At 35.4% G+C, this 17680-nt stretch overlaps 1 protein-coding gene across 11 annotated transcripts in view; it reads right to left on the reverse strand.

The window, feature by feature from the left end:
* The window catches only part of FRYL (FRY like transcription coactivator), a 185837-nt gene that overhangs the window by 39809 nt on the left and 128348 nt on the right, over positions 1-17680 (reverse strand). For 8 of the 11 annotated variants that reach the window (XM_055715557.1, XM_055715549.1, XM_027797289.2 and 5 more), the window contains 14 exons: positions 16666-16820; positions 16325-16424; positions 14983-15151; positions 13968-14227; positions 12906-13046; positions 10917-11085; positions 9517-9601; positions 7765-7877; positions 5155-5305; positions 4696-4799; positions 3896-4081; positions 2023-2227; positions 966-1087; positions 301-491 (listed from right to left, as the gene is read on the reverse strand). In XM_055715557.1, coding sequence (XP_055571532.1) covers positions 301-491; positions 966-1087; positions 2023-2227; positions 3896-4081; positions 4696-4799; positions 5155-5305; positions 7765-7877; positions 9517-9601; positions 10917-11085; positions 12906-13046; positions 13968-14227; positions 14983-15151; positions 16325-16424; positions 16666-16820 — 2151 coding nt within the window. The remainder of the gene's footprint in view (positions 1-300; positions 492-965; positions 1088-2022; positions 2228-3895; positions 4082-4695; positions 4800-5154; positions 5306-7764; positions 7878-9516; positions 9602-10916; positions 11086-12905; positions 13047-13967; positions 14228-14982; positions 15152-16324; positions 16425-16665; positions 16821-17680) is intronic. The other 3 variants (XM_027797290.2, XM_027797298.2, XM_055715507.1) reach the window with 1 other exon arrangement.

The following is a 17680-nucleotide window of genomic DNA, read 5'->3' on the forward strand; positions in this document are numbered from 1 at the left end:
ATCTTAAGATTCTAACTATGCAAGAGAAGGTGATTTCAGGAAACAGGTGTATCACACTCTGAAAGTTCCTATTGCTGTAGAAGAGAATGTGCACAGCTTATCTTTTCTCATTTAATTAGATGAAAATTCAGGAAGTGTCACAAACAAAACTGCTTTGATATCTGCAATATTTTTATTTTAAAATAAAAAGCAACTGAATAAAAAATGCTTTTAAATTTTACTGTCGTTAAAATAATTATTCAAGTATTTTATTCAGGCAAGCTTAGCTTTCTAAGTAATTGGGGGAAAGATTTCAAATACCTGAGCTTCTTCTCCTGCATCTCCAACAGTTTCTACTAGTCTGGAGAGAACATCAGAAAGTGTAGATGCAGTAAGAGGCTGCTTCAGAGCCCTGAAAATCTGAAAGGATCTCCCAGCATAATGTCGAGAGGAGCACGAAAGTGCAGTTTGCAAAGCAACTTCACTGAGACGGTGTTCCAATTGAAATCCTCCTATAAAAGTAAATAAATACTGAAGCAACACAATGCATTGTAAAAAACAAAATCAACTGAATTTAATGAAGAGTAAATTGCCAAAGTCATTCCTAACTTTAAAATACTCTCATCTTCTACATTTTTCTCAAGGGCTATTGCTGTCAAAAATCCTTCCAGGCATATAAACTCATATTCCAAAATACTTAACACTGGGGAGACTTGCAAAGAATAAACCATTTATGATATGCATATTAAGTTTCCACAATAAATTAATATTTTTCTCTCATTCCTAGAAGACTATATTTAAATCTGTCATAATAGAAACATGAACTGAAGTGTGCAACACACAAGAAAAATTTATTACTTAGAATCAGTAAGTGACCACCTAGAGTGATTTTATAGATAAACTGTAAGTTTACCGCCATTTAAAAAAAATCCATTTAGTTTGCAGACTTGGCTATTCTATCACCCACTGATTGTTTTCAAACATACCTGAGCTAGACTGTTTAAATATAGATACCACATGCTTTAAAAACACAGTTAACTGTTCAGCACTTTTTATATTAGGGTTCTTGGCTGAAACGTCTTCATGATTCCAAAGTGGGCCTCTTTTTCTAAAAATATGAAAATAGAACAAATACTTAACAGAATATAAAACATAGCCTTTGTCATTAATATTATGCAAATATTATTTTAACCTTAAGATCAATTGCTATTTATCTACTACTTATCCCATAAAAGAAACCATTTAGAACTGCAGACACAAATCGGAAAGAAGTGTGACAACCGCCCAATATTATGTAATGATTTACAAGAAGTTAATACAAGGTGAAGAGCACTATATCAGATCCAACTGAAATAACAGTGCAAGTTTAGGAAGAGAGGTTCTCTGTTAGACAATAGTTATGTAACAAAGAACCAGCACAGCCAACACCATTATACAGTCCTTGGAACAGCCACCTTCCTATTTTCTTCCCATCTATCTTCCACCACACTATTCTAAATTTAGGCTGATGTAAAGCATAAGTAATCAACAGCTTTGAGAAACACACAGGATTTCAGATTTACAAAATCTTGAAAGCTTTATATAAACTATCATACAAACTGCACAAGTGTTGATGGTTTTACAGATGTCCTTTGCCACAAACTACTGGTTTTTGAACAGCCAAGCTCTCTACTACTGGGTAATCCATAAATTCCACACAAATCTTGCGGCTCCCTAATCATCTTTATGTATTCCAGACCTAGTCCTTTCCATGGAAAAGGAAATTCTATAAACTGTATGGCAAGCAAAGATAACAGACCTGCGTAGAACATGGCAAAAGACTTTTAAACACTCAGGACATGAAAGGGTGGCCAAAATTCTCTGAAATTGTTGGAAAGTTAGAGTTGTGCATAAGCTGTATCACATAAAAACACTGCAGGATTAAACTATCTCTTACTGGTGATAGACCAGCCAAAATCAGACAATGTGACCCTAAATAGTAAGGATTTTGCCGTAACTCCACAAAATACATGTATTGACAAAAATAAGAATTGGAAATCTTACCTTGAGGTAATAAATTCTATGAGAGTTTTCACTTTTTCATCCTGCTCTACTGAAATGTCAACCTCATTGAGGATTGTGGTGTGCAGATGAGAAATGGCAGCACTTGTATTTCCTAAACTGATGCTAGAAGAGGTAGAACTTGAACTAAGCCCTGAGTCTGTCATTGGGGAGGGCTGGTAATCAGGTATAAAATCATGAACACCTGCTGAAATAAAACCAAGACGATAATGCACTCTTAAGTTGACAGTTAATATTAAATACATAAAAGAAAAAAAAGCCCTCTAAAAAAATAAATCAGTAACTTAGCAAATGCAATGAGAGTAATTTAATGCAATAATTTCAATGAAGTCTGATATATACAAAGTCTTCACATGACTGGACCCTTAATAAGGAACTGCTAGATCCCTTTTTAAAACTACTGTGTTTTGTTTGATTTTGTGTTGGTAATATGACAGCTCATCGGTTTCTGAGCATCTCTTCTTAAGGAGTTGAGACAAATCATATAAACTATTCAATAATGTGCAGATAATGGTTTTGTTAAAACTTAGACCCGGTGTAATTGAGAGTACTTTAAACTAGTGAACACTACGTATTAGGTAGTGAACTGACCCTAGGCAGAGCCCCTCTAGCTGCACAAAGTTTCTCTGAAGTTAGTTTAACCTTGCTGCTGTTAAGGTTTTTCTCTGCATGTAAGGAATCACGTGGCAATAAAATACAAGTGCAGTAACTCCTTACATTATGCCTCTATCTATGAGGTGCTGGGAGAACGTAAACTGGCAAGGAACTGGTCATGAACCTCTGACTGTAACAACTGTACTTAAGTTTGAGAATCACTGATATCCACCACAAATTTTCACTCTACGGAGCCACAGGGTTTGGACTAGGGTATCAGCTGGCCCAAATAAAATTTAACATCAGCTCGTCTGAACTTGTGCTAGGCATGCATATCTGTAATTAACCTTAACATAATCATTAGCTGGAAATGTTTGGTGCTGATCTTTCTCTAGTTTCTATCTGACATTTTTGTTTTAGTAATAGCAAAATACTGTGTCACGTTTAGACAGTTTTACCCAAAACTGTAAAGATTAGGAACGGAATGGTTTGTATAAGTCACTATACAGGTGGCACTGGTGAAGTTCTGTGAATAGCTTTACATAAAAGAATTCTTTCACTATGCTTGTTCTTTAATTCCTTTTTGCTATGAATATCAAATTCACAAACCAGATGAATATTTTTTGGTTGGTGACAAAATCACTTCTGATGTGAACAGAGAGGAAACAAATTGTGTAGCAATATGCTGCCACCTACTGAAATAATATGAAACTAGGTTTCAAAAAAATTAACTATTTCACATTTCTTTAGAAACTACAATAGGCTCACATCACTAAAATGTTCCTTTTATAAAGAAATACATAGAAAATATATAGTTTCCTGTATAATTATAATATTGTAACATTAAGGTGAAAATTAGAAGGTAATAAAACAATATTCTGTCAGCCTATTGAACAATGCACTTACAGCTGACAAAATTCAGAAATTTAAAGTCGCTATAAACAAGTAAGAGATGTATCTTCTTGGGTTTTATTTTCAAGAGCATTATAAAAACTGCTGTATTAAAGATCTAACACACAGAGCTCCTTCTGTGGTTTCCACTACTATTTCATCATTCAACTGTGCTCCCTATTCTGATGACTGGGCACAAAGTGCTAATGTGAACCATATTTGTTCTGACAATTAAAATCTGAAGAAATACATTTTCATGCCAAGGGCTTAGGAAAATATTACAAATAGCAGAAATGTTCATAATGGCTTGAAGAAAAGATAACTTTCCATGTCATTTTAACAAGCAACACTTAATAAATCTAAAGCATACCTGTGAAAGTATAATCTAAATGGGTAGTTTGCTTGACAGTAAGCACCCTGGACTCATTGAACTCTCTGTTTCTGAGTAGGACAGAAGCAACAGACTGGACATTACTGCCAGATCCCATCACTATCAGTAGATGCAAAAGCAGACGTTTACAATGCTCATAGACTTCAGGGTGACAGTGGTCAAAACCTAACACAAAAGGAAAATGGAAAAACTTCATTACATTCAAAGGGCACGCCGAATTAAATTATTTATAAAATAGCAGCATCCAAACTGGTCTGTTATGCTTTACTAAATAATAGATACATAATTCACTAAATGTTTTTTCAGTGTTTCAATATAAAAACAAAAGCATACAGTTTAACAAACATTAATATGTCCTCTTTATATCATAAAATAATCCTCTCACAGTAACTTAATTAATAAATTAAGAGCAGTAAGAACTTAATGTGTTCTGTATGAAAATTACTACACAGAGAAATGGAAAAAAATTTGAATTTTACTGTGACTTCTACAAGGGAGAAAGAGGTAAAAGTGGCTCCAACAGAAAGTGCCTTGAAACAACTACAAAACAATTATATTCATATTAGTCAAGCTAACATATTTAGTTGAATTTTAAATAGTGTAAATATTAACAAATTTATGATTTAATTTGAAATTGAATTTCAAATTAAATTGAAATTGCAAAAAACAGATTAACAACTCAATATAATGGCAAACATTAATTTAGATGTGGAAAAGAAAAGCTACACAAATAGCTACAATTCCTAATTTACCAGACATATTTCTAAGAATGTTGTTACCTATAAAAATTGCATGAAGCAAAAGATGCAAGTATCCTCCCCATTCCACCTTTACACTGTGGTCAACTATCAAGTCAGTCAAAAGGATCACTGCTATATTGCATCTAAAAACAAAAGAGTAATTTGTTAGAAGAACATAATGTCAACTTCATGTAGAGCTGCAAAGAACTTGGTGTGTTACTAACCAGTGTTTCTTTTTAAGTCTACAAACATCTACACAAGTTGTATTATAAGGGAAAAGATGAATGCTCATAATGAAGATAGAAAAACTTTAATCCTCCAAATTAAAAAGCTGAGAAATCTTAAACTGCTAGACCCATGAGTAAAATCACAGAAAACAAATTAGTAGATTTAAAGACAGTAGATAGTACATTTTTATCTGCTATCTTTAAGTCACTATATGTGTGCAATACAAATTAAAATGTAATGCCCTGCCATCAGCATTGTTAAAACAGCTACCTGTGAAGTGACATGCCCGGAGGAGAAGTTTCAGGCAAGTAATCCACCAATGGTGACCAGCAGCCTCCAGTCGGTGGAAAAGGTAGAGGCTCTCCTTGATTGTGCTCCATCACCTTCAACCGCCAGTTTGAATACAGAGGCATTGAATCACCTAACACAATAGGTAATTAAACCAGGAAAATAAAATATATATTATATGTTTCTGTATTATATAGTCTTCTAACAAAATATTTTTAAATTCTTGAAAAGCTGAGATGTGGGGGGTGGGCGTGGGGGTGTGTCTGTGTCTGTGTGTATGTCTGTGTGTGTGCGTGTGTGTCTCTCGATGGGATGGACCAGCCACAAACAGTAGTAGTTGACACAGTTTAAAAAAACCAGAGAAAATTGTTATTTCTTTCAGCATAAGGATGATTCTACAAAAGCCACACACATAAAAGAGTAAGATTTTGTTGAATAGGTTCATAAAAGTGATGGATGGATGGATGGATGCACATAGGGAACATGGATGCACGTAAGGAAAAAAAGGCAAAGTAATCTAATATAATTTCCTTTAATTTCAAAACTCATGTCAGATGGGGACTTAAGGCTGGGTCCCAAGATTGTACTGAACTCATTTTGAAGAGCTGCATTCCACTGTAGGCTAAAGAAGTATTTCTCAAGAGTGCCTCTCTATAGGTCTCACTAGCAAAAATCCACCAGTTCTACATGTCAGGTAATGCCAGCCTGATATATGGGGAAACTCATAATTTGCCACTTTTACAACAGCATAGTCCAATCCCACTGCTTGACAAAAGCTCAGAAAATCATTACATTTTTCAAGAAAACACAGAAAGACATTTAGTTTTGATTAAGCAAGCTTCAAGAGTGGAAGAAACATCAGCTATTTGGTACCAGTATATTGTGTTACATATCCAAAATATTTTTCTGGTTTTAAATGAGATGTCTTGGACTTGAGAATGATCGATTAAGGCTAGAAAGAAGTAAGACGACTGCCTTAACACTTCAATGTTTCAGTGATTCTACCCGTTGTCCTTTTGGAAGTATAGCTGCCGAAGTTTCAGAAGTTTACACATGTATCAGCGCATTACCGCCTTCTTGACCAGAAGTGACAAACTTCTTACTGATGGAACGTGTGAATTTTCACCTGCTTCAGGTTGCTATCACAAATAGCAAACAAAGATGAAAATGACCACAACTAAGATACTGGAAATCAGCCATCCAAGCAGTAATAAAGAAGGTCCGCCAACCTGTTACTGACCCAAAGTTTAGGAGATCTGCATGAGTATGCCCAATCTTTACAAGAAGCTCTTAGAGGACATTATGTTCCACTTTCTTGAAAGAGGTGATATGAGCTACATATTCACTCTAACCTTTATGGTCTGCACAGAATCAGTCATTAAGGAGTGCATAAGGAGATCCTAATGGACTCCATTGCTTCAATACAGCGTGGGACACACCACATTCCATACTGACATGCAATGCTCAAAATGCAGAAATGTACATCCCGTTGTTCAGTAGCACAAGAGAAGTAAGGAAAAGGCAGTACTGTATCATGTGCTGTAACAACCTGACTGGCAGCAAAATCAACTGTCAATAAAAAACCTGAGTGAAACGTAAGAGGACAGTCTGTGGGAGCACTGGATTAGACTGAAAGTCTGGATCAGACTGAAAGGTATCTGATAATCCCATGCAGGGTTAAAGTACAGTCATTTTAATTACTAACAGCTTGTTAGCCGAAACCAGTTTCAGTCAAACAAGTACTCTGACAAAGCATACAAACCCCACCCATGTAAAGCATCGATTACTGTCTGACCAATGTCCTCATTTTTGCCTAATTACATGACCTGTTCAGCTTTCCCTAGCATTGCAACCATGATTTTATATCTTAGGCACTGGTACAAAAGTAGCCACAGTTAATAAGCCTCCATTAAAGAAAAGTCTTGAAAAGAATATGGAGTTTCAGGATACTTTTTTTCCTATTTCCTTACTGCTGCACCTCAGAAAAAACAGATCACATTATCACAAAAAACAACCCAAAAAATATTTTCAAAACAATGTTGAAAATAAGAGCAAGATCCTTTTCCCCCTCCTATATTTTCCTTTACTATGGCTTCTCAGAAAGTTCTGTACTCTTTTTTTTTTTAAACAGGCCAAGGACTGCTATCATTTAAAAGCACTATTACTTCTAATTTTCTGGGGTTTTAAAATTTTTTTTCCCCATCATCTTTTTCCTCATTTATCTCATTTTCCTCATGCTAATCTCTTTTGTTTCTTCTGCTTAATCATCTCTCTTTGGTGTTGGTACTGGCAAAAACCCAATAGAGTAAAACCACTTCATTTGAGAAGATGTTCACAACTCATTCCAGAGGACAAGGGAAGGAAAGAAAGTGTATTATCTTCCTTGCACATTCTATTGTAATCAAATGTATGCTAGACTTCAACAGCAGTACTAAGACCAAAGAACGTAAAAAACCCAGTTATTTTTAAACAGATCTGAGAAAAACCCACAGATAATGCTTATTTCCTCATGTTCCACAACCTTCAGCTAAAGTATTAATACTTGAAAATTTGTCTTCTATCCATAGAAATATTGTAAAATAAAAATATTACTTTTTTCCTCTTCGTATGATCCTCCAGAGCTGCTGCTGTAGCGAGATTCTAGTCTGTGGTGCTGGCGGTTTAAGTTACTATTCAACCCGCTGTAGATGTCTAGATGTACATAACTAGAACCAAATAAAGCAGCATTAGTAACTGACGTTCTGTGACAAAAATTAATCGGGGCTTCTCAGTAAAACTGTATTTTAGCAAAGCTAAGTGTTATGTAAAAATATTTCATCTTACAAGGAAAATCAATGCCAGATAAGGGGATTTGAGGAGAAAATCCACTACAAATTACATTACTGTTAGATAATTTTCATTAACATTTAGATACACTAAAATATTTGTTACCATTACGCGCAAGTGATTTCTTCTCACTCTTGAGCAAAATAATGACAACCCCATTTGATCTGGCACAGACATGTACATACACACACAGAGTCTAAGATCCCACCTCACTAACCTGGTAAACTATAAAGAAATCAGAGAAATGAGAGCGCTAAAAGCACAATTTCCAAGCTATTTTGTAGGTAAGTTTCTAAAATTCTTTCCTCCTGGCAAGTCTAAGATGTACATGGTATATCCTACCAAAAAGCATTTACCCTGGGGAGGTGGTTAGACAACCCTACAGCATATGCCAAAACTTGCAGAGACTTTCAAGCCACCTTCATTACCTTACAAGTTTCTTCAGCTCCAGCCCCCATAGCAGCCAAATACTTGTCTGTATATACTGTGAAAATACTTATCTTCACACAGCTTCCCCCTTCCCCCCCAATTTAACTGAAGTATCAGGGTTGTCTCTATCAATATATTTACTAATCTAACTATATTGACATGATTATCCTAGGGAAGAAAAAAAGTGTCCAACTGGGAAATTATATGGGAAATATAATTACTAAGGCTCTCAAACAAGTTGTCACAAAATACTCATTTGTGAATTTACCGCATAGTAGCTACTCTACAGTAGGAGCACTTCTTTCTGTGCACACTTTTTATCATGTTAATTAGAGAATCCCTACTCCCTTTTCACTTTAAGCTTAGCCAGCTCATATTTAACACAAAAGGAAAGCATGCCCACAGTCAGTTACTGTTGATCTCCATGTTCACACCCTGACTAAGTCTGTGTTAGCTGTTTGCTCTCCACCACCCTCACATCGGTACCACTGTCTGGCAAATTTCTCCAAAAGATTGTTCTTAAGAAGCTCAAAAATTGAGGAGGGAGGAATCTGTTTTAAAACTAGCTGGAAACGATCTTGCCAGATAACAGGCATCCAAATACTCTTAACTGGGAGAATAAACTAGCTTTCAACACACAGTCACTGTTGATTTCTAGTGAGCTAGTAAATCCATTTGTGAACTGGCTACATTACTGAACTAGTAACATTTGCCCTTGATGTATCCACAGCCATCTGCAGCATAATTTCTCTTACATAAACATATACAATCCAGTGTAACAGTAGCCAATTTAGGCATCAATAACAATATAGCTATAGCAATACAAAGCCTGACCCGGACTGATCCCTTAATTTACTCAGTTTCCTCTAAAGCTTTTTGAGTTCAAATTACAATTGAGGCTGGTACTGTTAATCCCAAATAGTATTCCAGTTGGGTTACATTAAACTTAGAAAATTTACAGTCACGTATTTCCTGCAATGCAGATTTACTTGGAGTCATTGGGATGGCTTTTATAAATACAAGTATTTATAGTACCTACTAGGAATTCCTGTAGTTCAACTAATAACCGCTCTTTGATGAGATACTTACTTCTCTTCAATATTGTCTTTTATATGTTTACAGTCAGGGTTCCCATCTGTGGGAGCTACCATTGTATTGCTACTAGAAGTGGTACCTGTGAATTATAGACAAAGAAAAAGATTGATCAATAAAAAAGAATAGCAGTCTTAAGCAATACATGATGACCCTTGTTTACTTGTCCATGCCAAGAGCCCTAACCAGGTTTACACTACAGCAACTGGCACAAATACAAACTGAGCCACAGAAATACATATAAGAAAAAAAAATAATAAAAAAGTGGTTAGACTAAAAGATTCTGAGATATTACCATAATTCCACTAACTGGAAAAAAAAATCAAAATAATCCGTTCCAGGAATCTCTGAATTTTCAACAAATTAAATAGAAAGGCTTGCTTTTGAAGCTGGATCTAAAGACCTTTCTTTTCGGTTTTCTATGTCTCATAGTAATCTGTAAAACTTAGTTGGACTTCGGTATGCAGTTAATTCAAACCACAGACAGGTTAGGGATTAAAATCTAACAGCCTGCAGAGTCAAGTTTGTACCAACTTCTTTTTAAGAGAAAACTGCAAGCATTACACTGACTGAATGAGCACAATTGGAATTAATTTTGTACCCGCCCCACAGATTTTGCTACTCTCAACTGCACTGCAGTACAAGGGCCCCATAATTGTTTTTCATACTTCTAAAACACTTTAACGAACAAGTGCCAATGCATCCACCTTGTGATCCAGATAACCCCTACGTGATAGGTCAAGGCTGCTTCATAACACTGACAGCTTTGCAGCACAAAAGCTAAGTGCTACCTTAGATACCCTCCTATCCACACCTGTTGCGGCTCACTTTGAAAGATGCTTCACCAAAACCAGACAGCTTTTCCCCACATTTCTCAGCATGTTCTTGGACTGAATCATGAGGTGGACACTTATTATTTCAGTCAGGTTTTTTTGATGACTGATCTATAATTAATTGTTAAGTACTTCTAAATAAATTCTCCTAAGTAAGTGTACTTAAATCATCTTGAATAAATACCTACGGATGCAGCTTGTGTCTATAACAGAACTTAAAATGTAATTTATACAGATTTCAAATTACATAAATCTTGCCAGTTGTTTGACTGAATTATGACATAAAAGTGATATAGTGAGGGTAAACAGTGCAAGATCTGAACAAAGTCTAACACATATTAATACAAACCTGTGTTCCTTGTGAACCTGTTATGTGTTCTTTAATAAGACATTTGGGTACACCAAAAACTGCAGATTTTGTAAAACAAACTTTTAATCTTGATTTATTTTTAGAAACACAACATTGTACTGCTATTGAATGTTTACAGATGAACTCCATTATTGTAACTGATTGATAATAGAACATTTATCATTGACAATAATAAAAGTTTAATACATTCTCACCTGAAGTGACAGAGGGGATTTTGTAACTGGAAGTAATGCGGTAGTACGGTGGATTATCCATATGGGTGACTCCTGAACTGACAGGATCTGTAAGTTGAAGCTCACTCACCAGCTCTTCTAGTAGTTGCATTGTTTTATCTCTACCCAAATAAACAATAACTTTCTTTACCTGCCATCAAAAAATGTATATATGTATATAAAATATAAATATATATCAAATAACCTGTACATAAAATAAAATTCTTATTGCAGTGAGTTGATTTAAAAAAAAACACATTAATTTAAAAAGGAAAATCAGAGATTTGAATACCACAACTTGTTAGAATCAGTATCTACCTGCACTGCAGTGAGGATACATGAGACTTACTCTAGTTCTAAGAAAACAAAATGGCTTTTACAGCTGTCAATAGTAGCAAGCATCAGAAACATATCACAAGATTAAGAAAAGTAAGTCTCCGGAGTTCACTGGCAGTTATTTAAGAAGCAAAATGTTTTCTTACAAAGGTTTTAGCATCACCCAAGGTCAACACTGGAGAGAATGTATTCTGATATAATTTCTTTTTGATACTTCACAGCTGTGTTCTACACCATTTCTTTTCCAGCAGGTATCATATTTTCCTTCATGCTATTCTGCAGTGCTCTCACATCGGCTTTGATAAAAAACAGAATTAGTTTTGAGGGGACCTGAGGTGGAGATTTTTTTTGTTTTAATACTTGGTCACGTGAGAATAATCACACTATCCCTACATGGCATGACGGGTGCTTTATTTTACTATATTATCTGTCTGCTTTTTAGGACTATCCTAAATTATATCATGGGGAAAATATTTAATTCCCTGAGGCCTTAATATGCTCTGGTAAGAATAAACACACAACTATATCAATATTTCATTCAACATATAGTAATTAAGGATTCTTCACTACACCTTACTTCAGCAAAATAATCCTGGTCACTCCTAAGCAGCAGCAGATGGCTGCTAGTCAGTGATTACTCTATAGATACCAGTGAGTTCAAATTTTTTATTCTGACATTTTCTTGAGTCATTACTGCTCAATGATTCATTTCCATCCTTTTGATAGAACTCAGAGCTGAACAGTAAGCAAGTGATCCAGGGTGTTTGACTCACGGAATTACCTTATCACCTTGTTCAAACCATACATGCAAAGGCTTTGGGCTGCAACATTAAGCTAGATTTCCTGATCTGCAATGAAAACTTCTGCCAATCCATGAAGAACTTAAGCTGTCCTTAGTAAGAACTTCATAATATTTTAGGTCCCGATTGTTTACTTCATTTCTAGTTTTTTTGATTAGCAAATCCTATAATAATTTTCTATTGAAAATATTACTCACGGAACTATCTTATCTCTTCCTAATGAACAGAGACCAGCCACTGCAGTAGATTTGCATCTAATGAGTTGTTCAGTATACTTCTAATAAAATTACTCTAAATTTAGCAATCAAACTCTTAGTTACCTTTTTATGACAAAGGAACAAAAAAATGCTAAAACAGATATAGACATTTTAGCAAGTCTTTTCCATTTTTTATGATTTACTTCATAAATGAGGTCTATGGTCCACCTAGTATACCCTGAATTTTGACAACTCTCAACTGATAGGATGGCTACCAGACTGTTTCAGATTTACCATCTTGAGAAAACTGCAAGAGTCAGCAAGTTGTCTTCAGGAAGCCTCAGCTATCTTTAAGGTGCAATATTCTTTTGGGTTTACTTCCTTTCTCAAGCCCATTCCATGAATGCCCAGTTTAACTGAAACTGATACTGAAATTTTGACACAGATGTCCAAAGTAACTTAAACAAAAGAACTGAATTTGATTTGTTCATAGTATTCGGTGGTCATAAAATATTGGGTTAGAGATTTTGATACTAGAAATCCTACCTCACGTTTTTTGTTTGGTCACCTCTGCTGCTAGACACACAATTAATTTTTAAAACAACAATAGGTCTAAGGAGAGACATACACATACTCACATAAGGCAAAAGGCTGGGTTCACTGTTCACTCCACAGATACTGATCAAGAAGTGCAAAATTATTTTCAGATTCTTTGGCCAGCTATCTGCTAAAGTAGTCCAGACATTTTCTATCTCTGACCAAGCCACTTCATCACCATACTAGAAAACAAAATAAATATCTCTCCTGAAAACTCCAGTAGAAAACATTGTATTTGAAAGTGATCTGTATTGAGTGGGACAGGCTCTAGAAGAAGGAGACATAAATCCTGTAAGGAGCTGTTGCCTTTTTAACATTCCAGAATGAAACTTTCACATATATTCAATTTTTATAAACACATTCCGGAAATACCTTCTTCTTACAGCTATAAATACATAAATATATCTCTAACAATATTTGTACATATTGTATATTGTATTTATAGCTAATATATTATAATAGATTACATAAGTATACAAATATTTAATATTATTTTAATTCTATCGTTATATATTTATTTACATATAAAACCAAAATATCTCTAAATTTAGCAGAGATCCATTATCCCAGTTGCTGACAATCCTGACTAAAATTCCATGGACCACAGGCTTCCAGGAGTAGTTTATTGTTAATTTGTAAGTTAATTTGTGATTTAAAACATGATCTCTCATCAGTAGGAATCAAAGATATCAATAATTGGCAGGAGCACTGCACGGGAGCAATACTTTTTCTCTGTTTGAAGTAGCTGTCATAAGAAGGAGGAGGGCCTGTCAGACTCTGGCAACAAGACTGGTTCCAAAACTCCACTTTGAGATCACAGGTATACAGGCAACTTGGGATTATCTATCCAGCTAGACATCTATATTGCAAAACAAGTTATATACTGTTACTATATATAACAATACTGTAACGTTTATTTTACATGTTACATATTCCTCATACTACCTCAAAACTAAATGGTATAGTTTGGGTATACATAAGCAACTCAACAAATATGAGCAGTAACTCTTGAAAGTTTGGTAACACAGTACCTCTGAGCAGTATTATCTCGTGCCCTACAAAACAATCCACTGGAATGAGATGGAGCACTTAACTAGTTTTACCTTTGCAGTCATGTACATCAGATTGTTCAGAACCATAGCTGTAGCCTGTGGCGATCCCCAGCCTTCTCCTCGTAGCCATCGTCTACTGTTCACCATTATTTCTCTGTCTTTCAAAGAATCTTCTTCATCTTCCTCTTGCCGACGAATGGTTGGCAAAGGTTTCAAATCTACCAACTCAATATTGTTCATCCACGGCAGCAGATAATGCAGCATCACCTGTCTCCCAGCTGGATGAGCTGTTTGGATTCTCTGACTTACTTCTGTCATTCAAAAGTTAGGTACATGGATGAATTGTGAATCAATAATGAGAACTGTTTTGGTAATAACAACCACCAATGAGCCCAGTAGTCCATACTGATACAAATGAAGTAATGCTGATACAGACATAATTTTTTTGTTTAGCTGACTAGAGCCATTTATAAAGGCCGCAGCCTTCAGCAGAGCTAACAGAAGACACTGCTGACAAACAGTGCTGACGAAACCATATTTAGTATATGCATACACATATATTCCTCTAATTGCAGGGGGGAACTGAAAACCTAGAGCATGTAAAAATGTACCAACTTTGGCACAAAAGCACTTAACCATTTTCTCTTCCTCGTACTAGTCCTAGTTTTTTTTAATTAATGTGAGAGATTATTAATCTGCAATTGTTTAAAAATGCTATGGAATAATATTTTAAACCAATCTAGGGTAAATAAGAAAACACTAGAAAGAACAACAGAAAGAAAATTTTTAACAATAGCTGCAAATTACTTCTCTAACATGATTTTTCATGGTTATTAGAAAATCAGTAAAAGTATCTTTGATTCATATTGATTCCTCTTGAATACATTTTAAATACTAGTAAACAAAAATTGTCACTCAGTAAATTCCATTTTCTCCATTCATTATGTTGTTACCTTGTCCTGATTTTAGTGATTTACATATAAATTAATTATTGAAAAATAAGAATTACATATTTTCTACAATGCTTTTGACCCAATGAGGTTTTTGTTTTGTTTTAAAACCATACCTGAGAAGATAGCAAGTGTTAGTTCAGGATAAGTCCTTGCTAATTCTTCTGACAGTTGATAATATGACACAGAATACACATGTGGTAAAGGAGAAGGCTGACCCAAAACCCCATCCGTCCGCTGAACTTCCAGTTTGTGAGCATAACGGAACATCTTTGGTTCCAAGATCTACAACAGTAATGTTCAGAATTTGAAGCTAAGTAGAGCTACAGTGGAAAACTTCACTACTCTTACTTAATATTTCTTATCTACTCAGATCTCCATACATCTACAGTATTCACCAAAACTGTGGTAATTTCACAGAAGGTTAGCTAACAGTCACTCCACTTGATGAGTTTCCCATCAATAAATTTCAGAAATCTGCTTTCACAAAACACCATCTTAAACATGAATTTCTCTAAAACAAAATGTGAAATACTACTGAACACTTGTCTTTCCAAACAATATCCATTTCTGGTCATCTATGGATGACACGGATAGAAGCAGTCTTTGTAATCTTTGATGTGACAGAGATGTCACATCATCTCTGTAATCTTTGATGTGACAGAGATGCAGCAGGAGGCTAAAGCAGTTTGATACTTTAAAAGTCAGTTTAGGCTGATCTTAAGCAGTGGTGTTCATTTGAGAAGAAAGATGGGGCTGAAAGGGAGAGTGCTGTGAGTGCTGACATAACAACAGGAGTGTGACTTCAGTGGGGACTTTACTGTTGAATTTAGCTGACAACAAAAACTTTTGAAAAAATCTCCAAGATTTGTGGTCTGAGGCACACGCAGCGTCTATTTATTTATTTATTTTTAAACACTAATGCTGCCTGTAAGATTAAGCTTACCTGTAAACGACCTCAGAAAGGAATATACAAAACTAAATTAAGTAGCTAACTAGATTTGCACTATCCACAGAGGTGAAAAAATGTTTGTTATTAATGCAAAAATAAAAAACCTGGCTGTCACCCCAGCAGACAGAATAAAGGGACAGGAAGCAACGTGCTTCTTTCTGAGTTGCTTTTGGACAAATGGAGCTATATATCACTCTGTTTCAGTGCCAAGCCACCAGAGTCTTGACTTAGGTTTTGTCTCTTGAAAAAGTAGATATTAAGAAAATACATGTCTTGAATGCTTAGTTCATGGAAACAGATACACTTCCACTGAAGTCTATTTGTGCCAGGTAAGGATCTGGCCTAACTATGTACTAAAATAGAGAAGAAAAAAAAATATATACACACACACATTGCATTTCATTACTGGAGGAACAACTAAATAATAACAGAATTATTGGTTTTTTTAATGCACAGAACAATTATATTTTAAAAGAAAAAATATTAATCAAAATTAGCTTACAAACCTGTAATAGTTGCATAGCAACTTCATAGATAGCCCTAGTAGAATCAGCTGCTTTAAATAGTATCAGATTCAGGAGGGTCACTGTATCACACTGGTAATCCCTAGGGTAAAATTGCAGGTGTGAAATAAGTAATACTGCATTCAGCTTTTTAAAATTTGAATTTATTAAAGTTTACTTTACAGGGCATATGGTATGGGATAATAAAATATTTTGAAAAGTTTCTCTAGTAACACACAAAAACAGGGGTGATCTTTTCCTCTTTGGGGGAGGAAAAACCACAGTTCTCCATGAAAGCACACCTTGAAAATTAAAATCTAAAGTTTTGAAAAATGCTGTAGTACCTGTTTTGGAACACACTGGCTATGGCTTTAAAACAGCCAGCTGCTACCCGTTTGGAACCTGTGTAACACCGGTCTACAGCCCAGTACATGAGGTTACTCTGGTCCGGGTTGAGCTCCAAGAGCAGCATGACTGCCTCACAGCCTAGCTGGTGAACCTGTATTCCAGAAAAGAACCAATATGTATTTATAAATAGAGAAAAAAAGGCCAACTTATAAAAACTACATCAAATAGGGAAATAGATTTTTAATAATTAAAAAAACCCAACCCACAACTTCAATACACAAGATTTGTTCCATCTGAAAACAGTGAGACTGCAGCTTAAAACAACAACAGGTAATTCTATCAAACCATTTCATGTTCAACTTGCGCACACAGTCATAAATTATTGAAGCGAACAGCTCTGTTGACTTTTTTCCTCAGTTTCAAGGCTACCTTGAGATATTTACTGTTTTCACTTGCCTTACTACAAGATGAACACTGTCCTGAAAGCATCAGATACAGAAGAGCACTTAAAACACATGCAGGAATTCCAATGGGTTACAAGGGATAGATCTGTGTGGAAGCTTGCACGTTCTCTTGAATCAAGAGTAGCCCACTGGAGCTGTATTTTCATGTAGTCATAGTATTTGTGCAATGGAGTCCCTACCTTTTAAATCTAAAGCTTGCCTTACTCTTTAGAGGTAAAGCTTGGTCTTCCTAAGTTCTGCAGGACCCCCAATGGACTCTACAGTCTTACAACAGCTCACGTTCAAAATCTTGCCTCCTTCAAACACCTAAAAAAATCTGCTTATTACTACAACTTAGCCTAGCTGATTAGTTTATAAACTATCCACAGTGTTTCACTCCTTGCCCTTTCCTCTTCCATTCTGTCTGTTCTTAGACTGCGACTGGGGACTGCCTTCCTCAACAGGGTGAATACACATACTGAGGACAGGGCAAATATATGCACTATTAAAACAGCTTTGAGCTTAAGCCACTCGAAAGCATTTAGGCCAATCTGACTACAAAACTCAT

This window comes from Falco cherrug, chromosome 1 (genome assembly GCF_023634085.1).
Source record: "Falco cherrug isolate bFalChe1 chromosome 1, bFalChe1.pri, whole genome shotgun sequence".
NCBI classification, from domain to species: Eukaryota; Metazoa; Chordata; class Aves; order Falconiformes; family Falconidae; genus Falco; species Falco cherrug.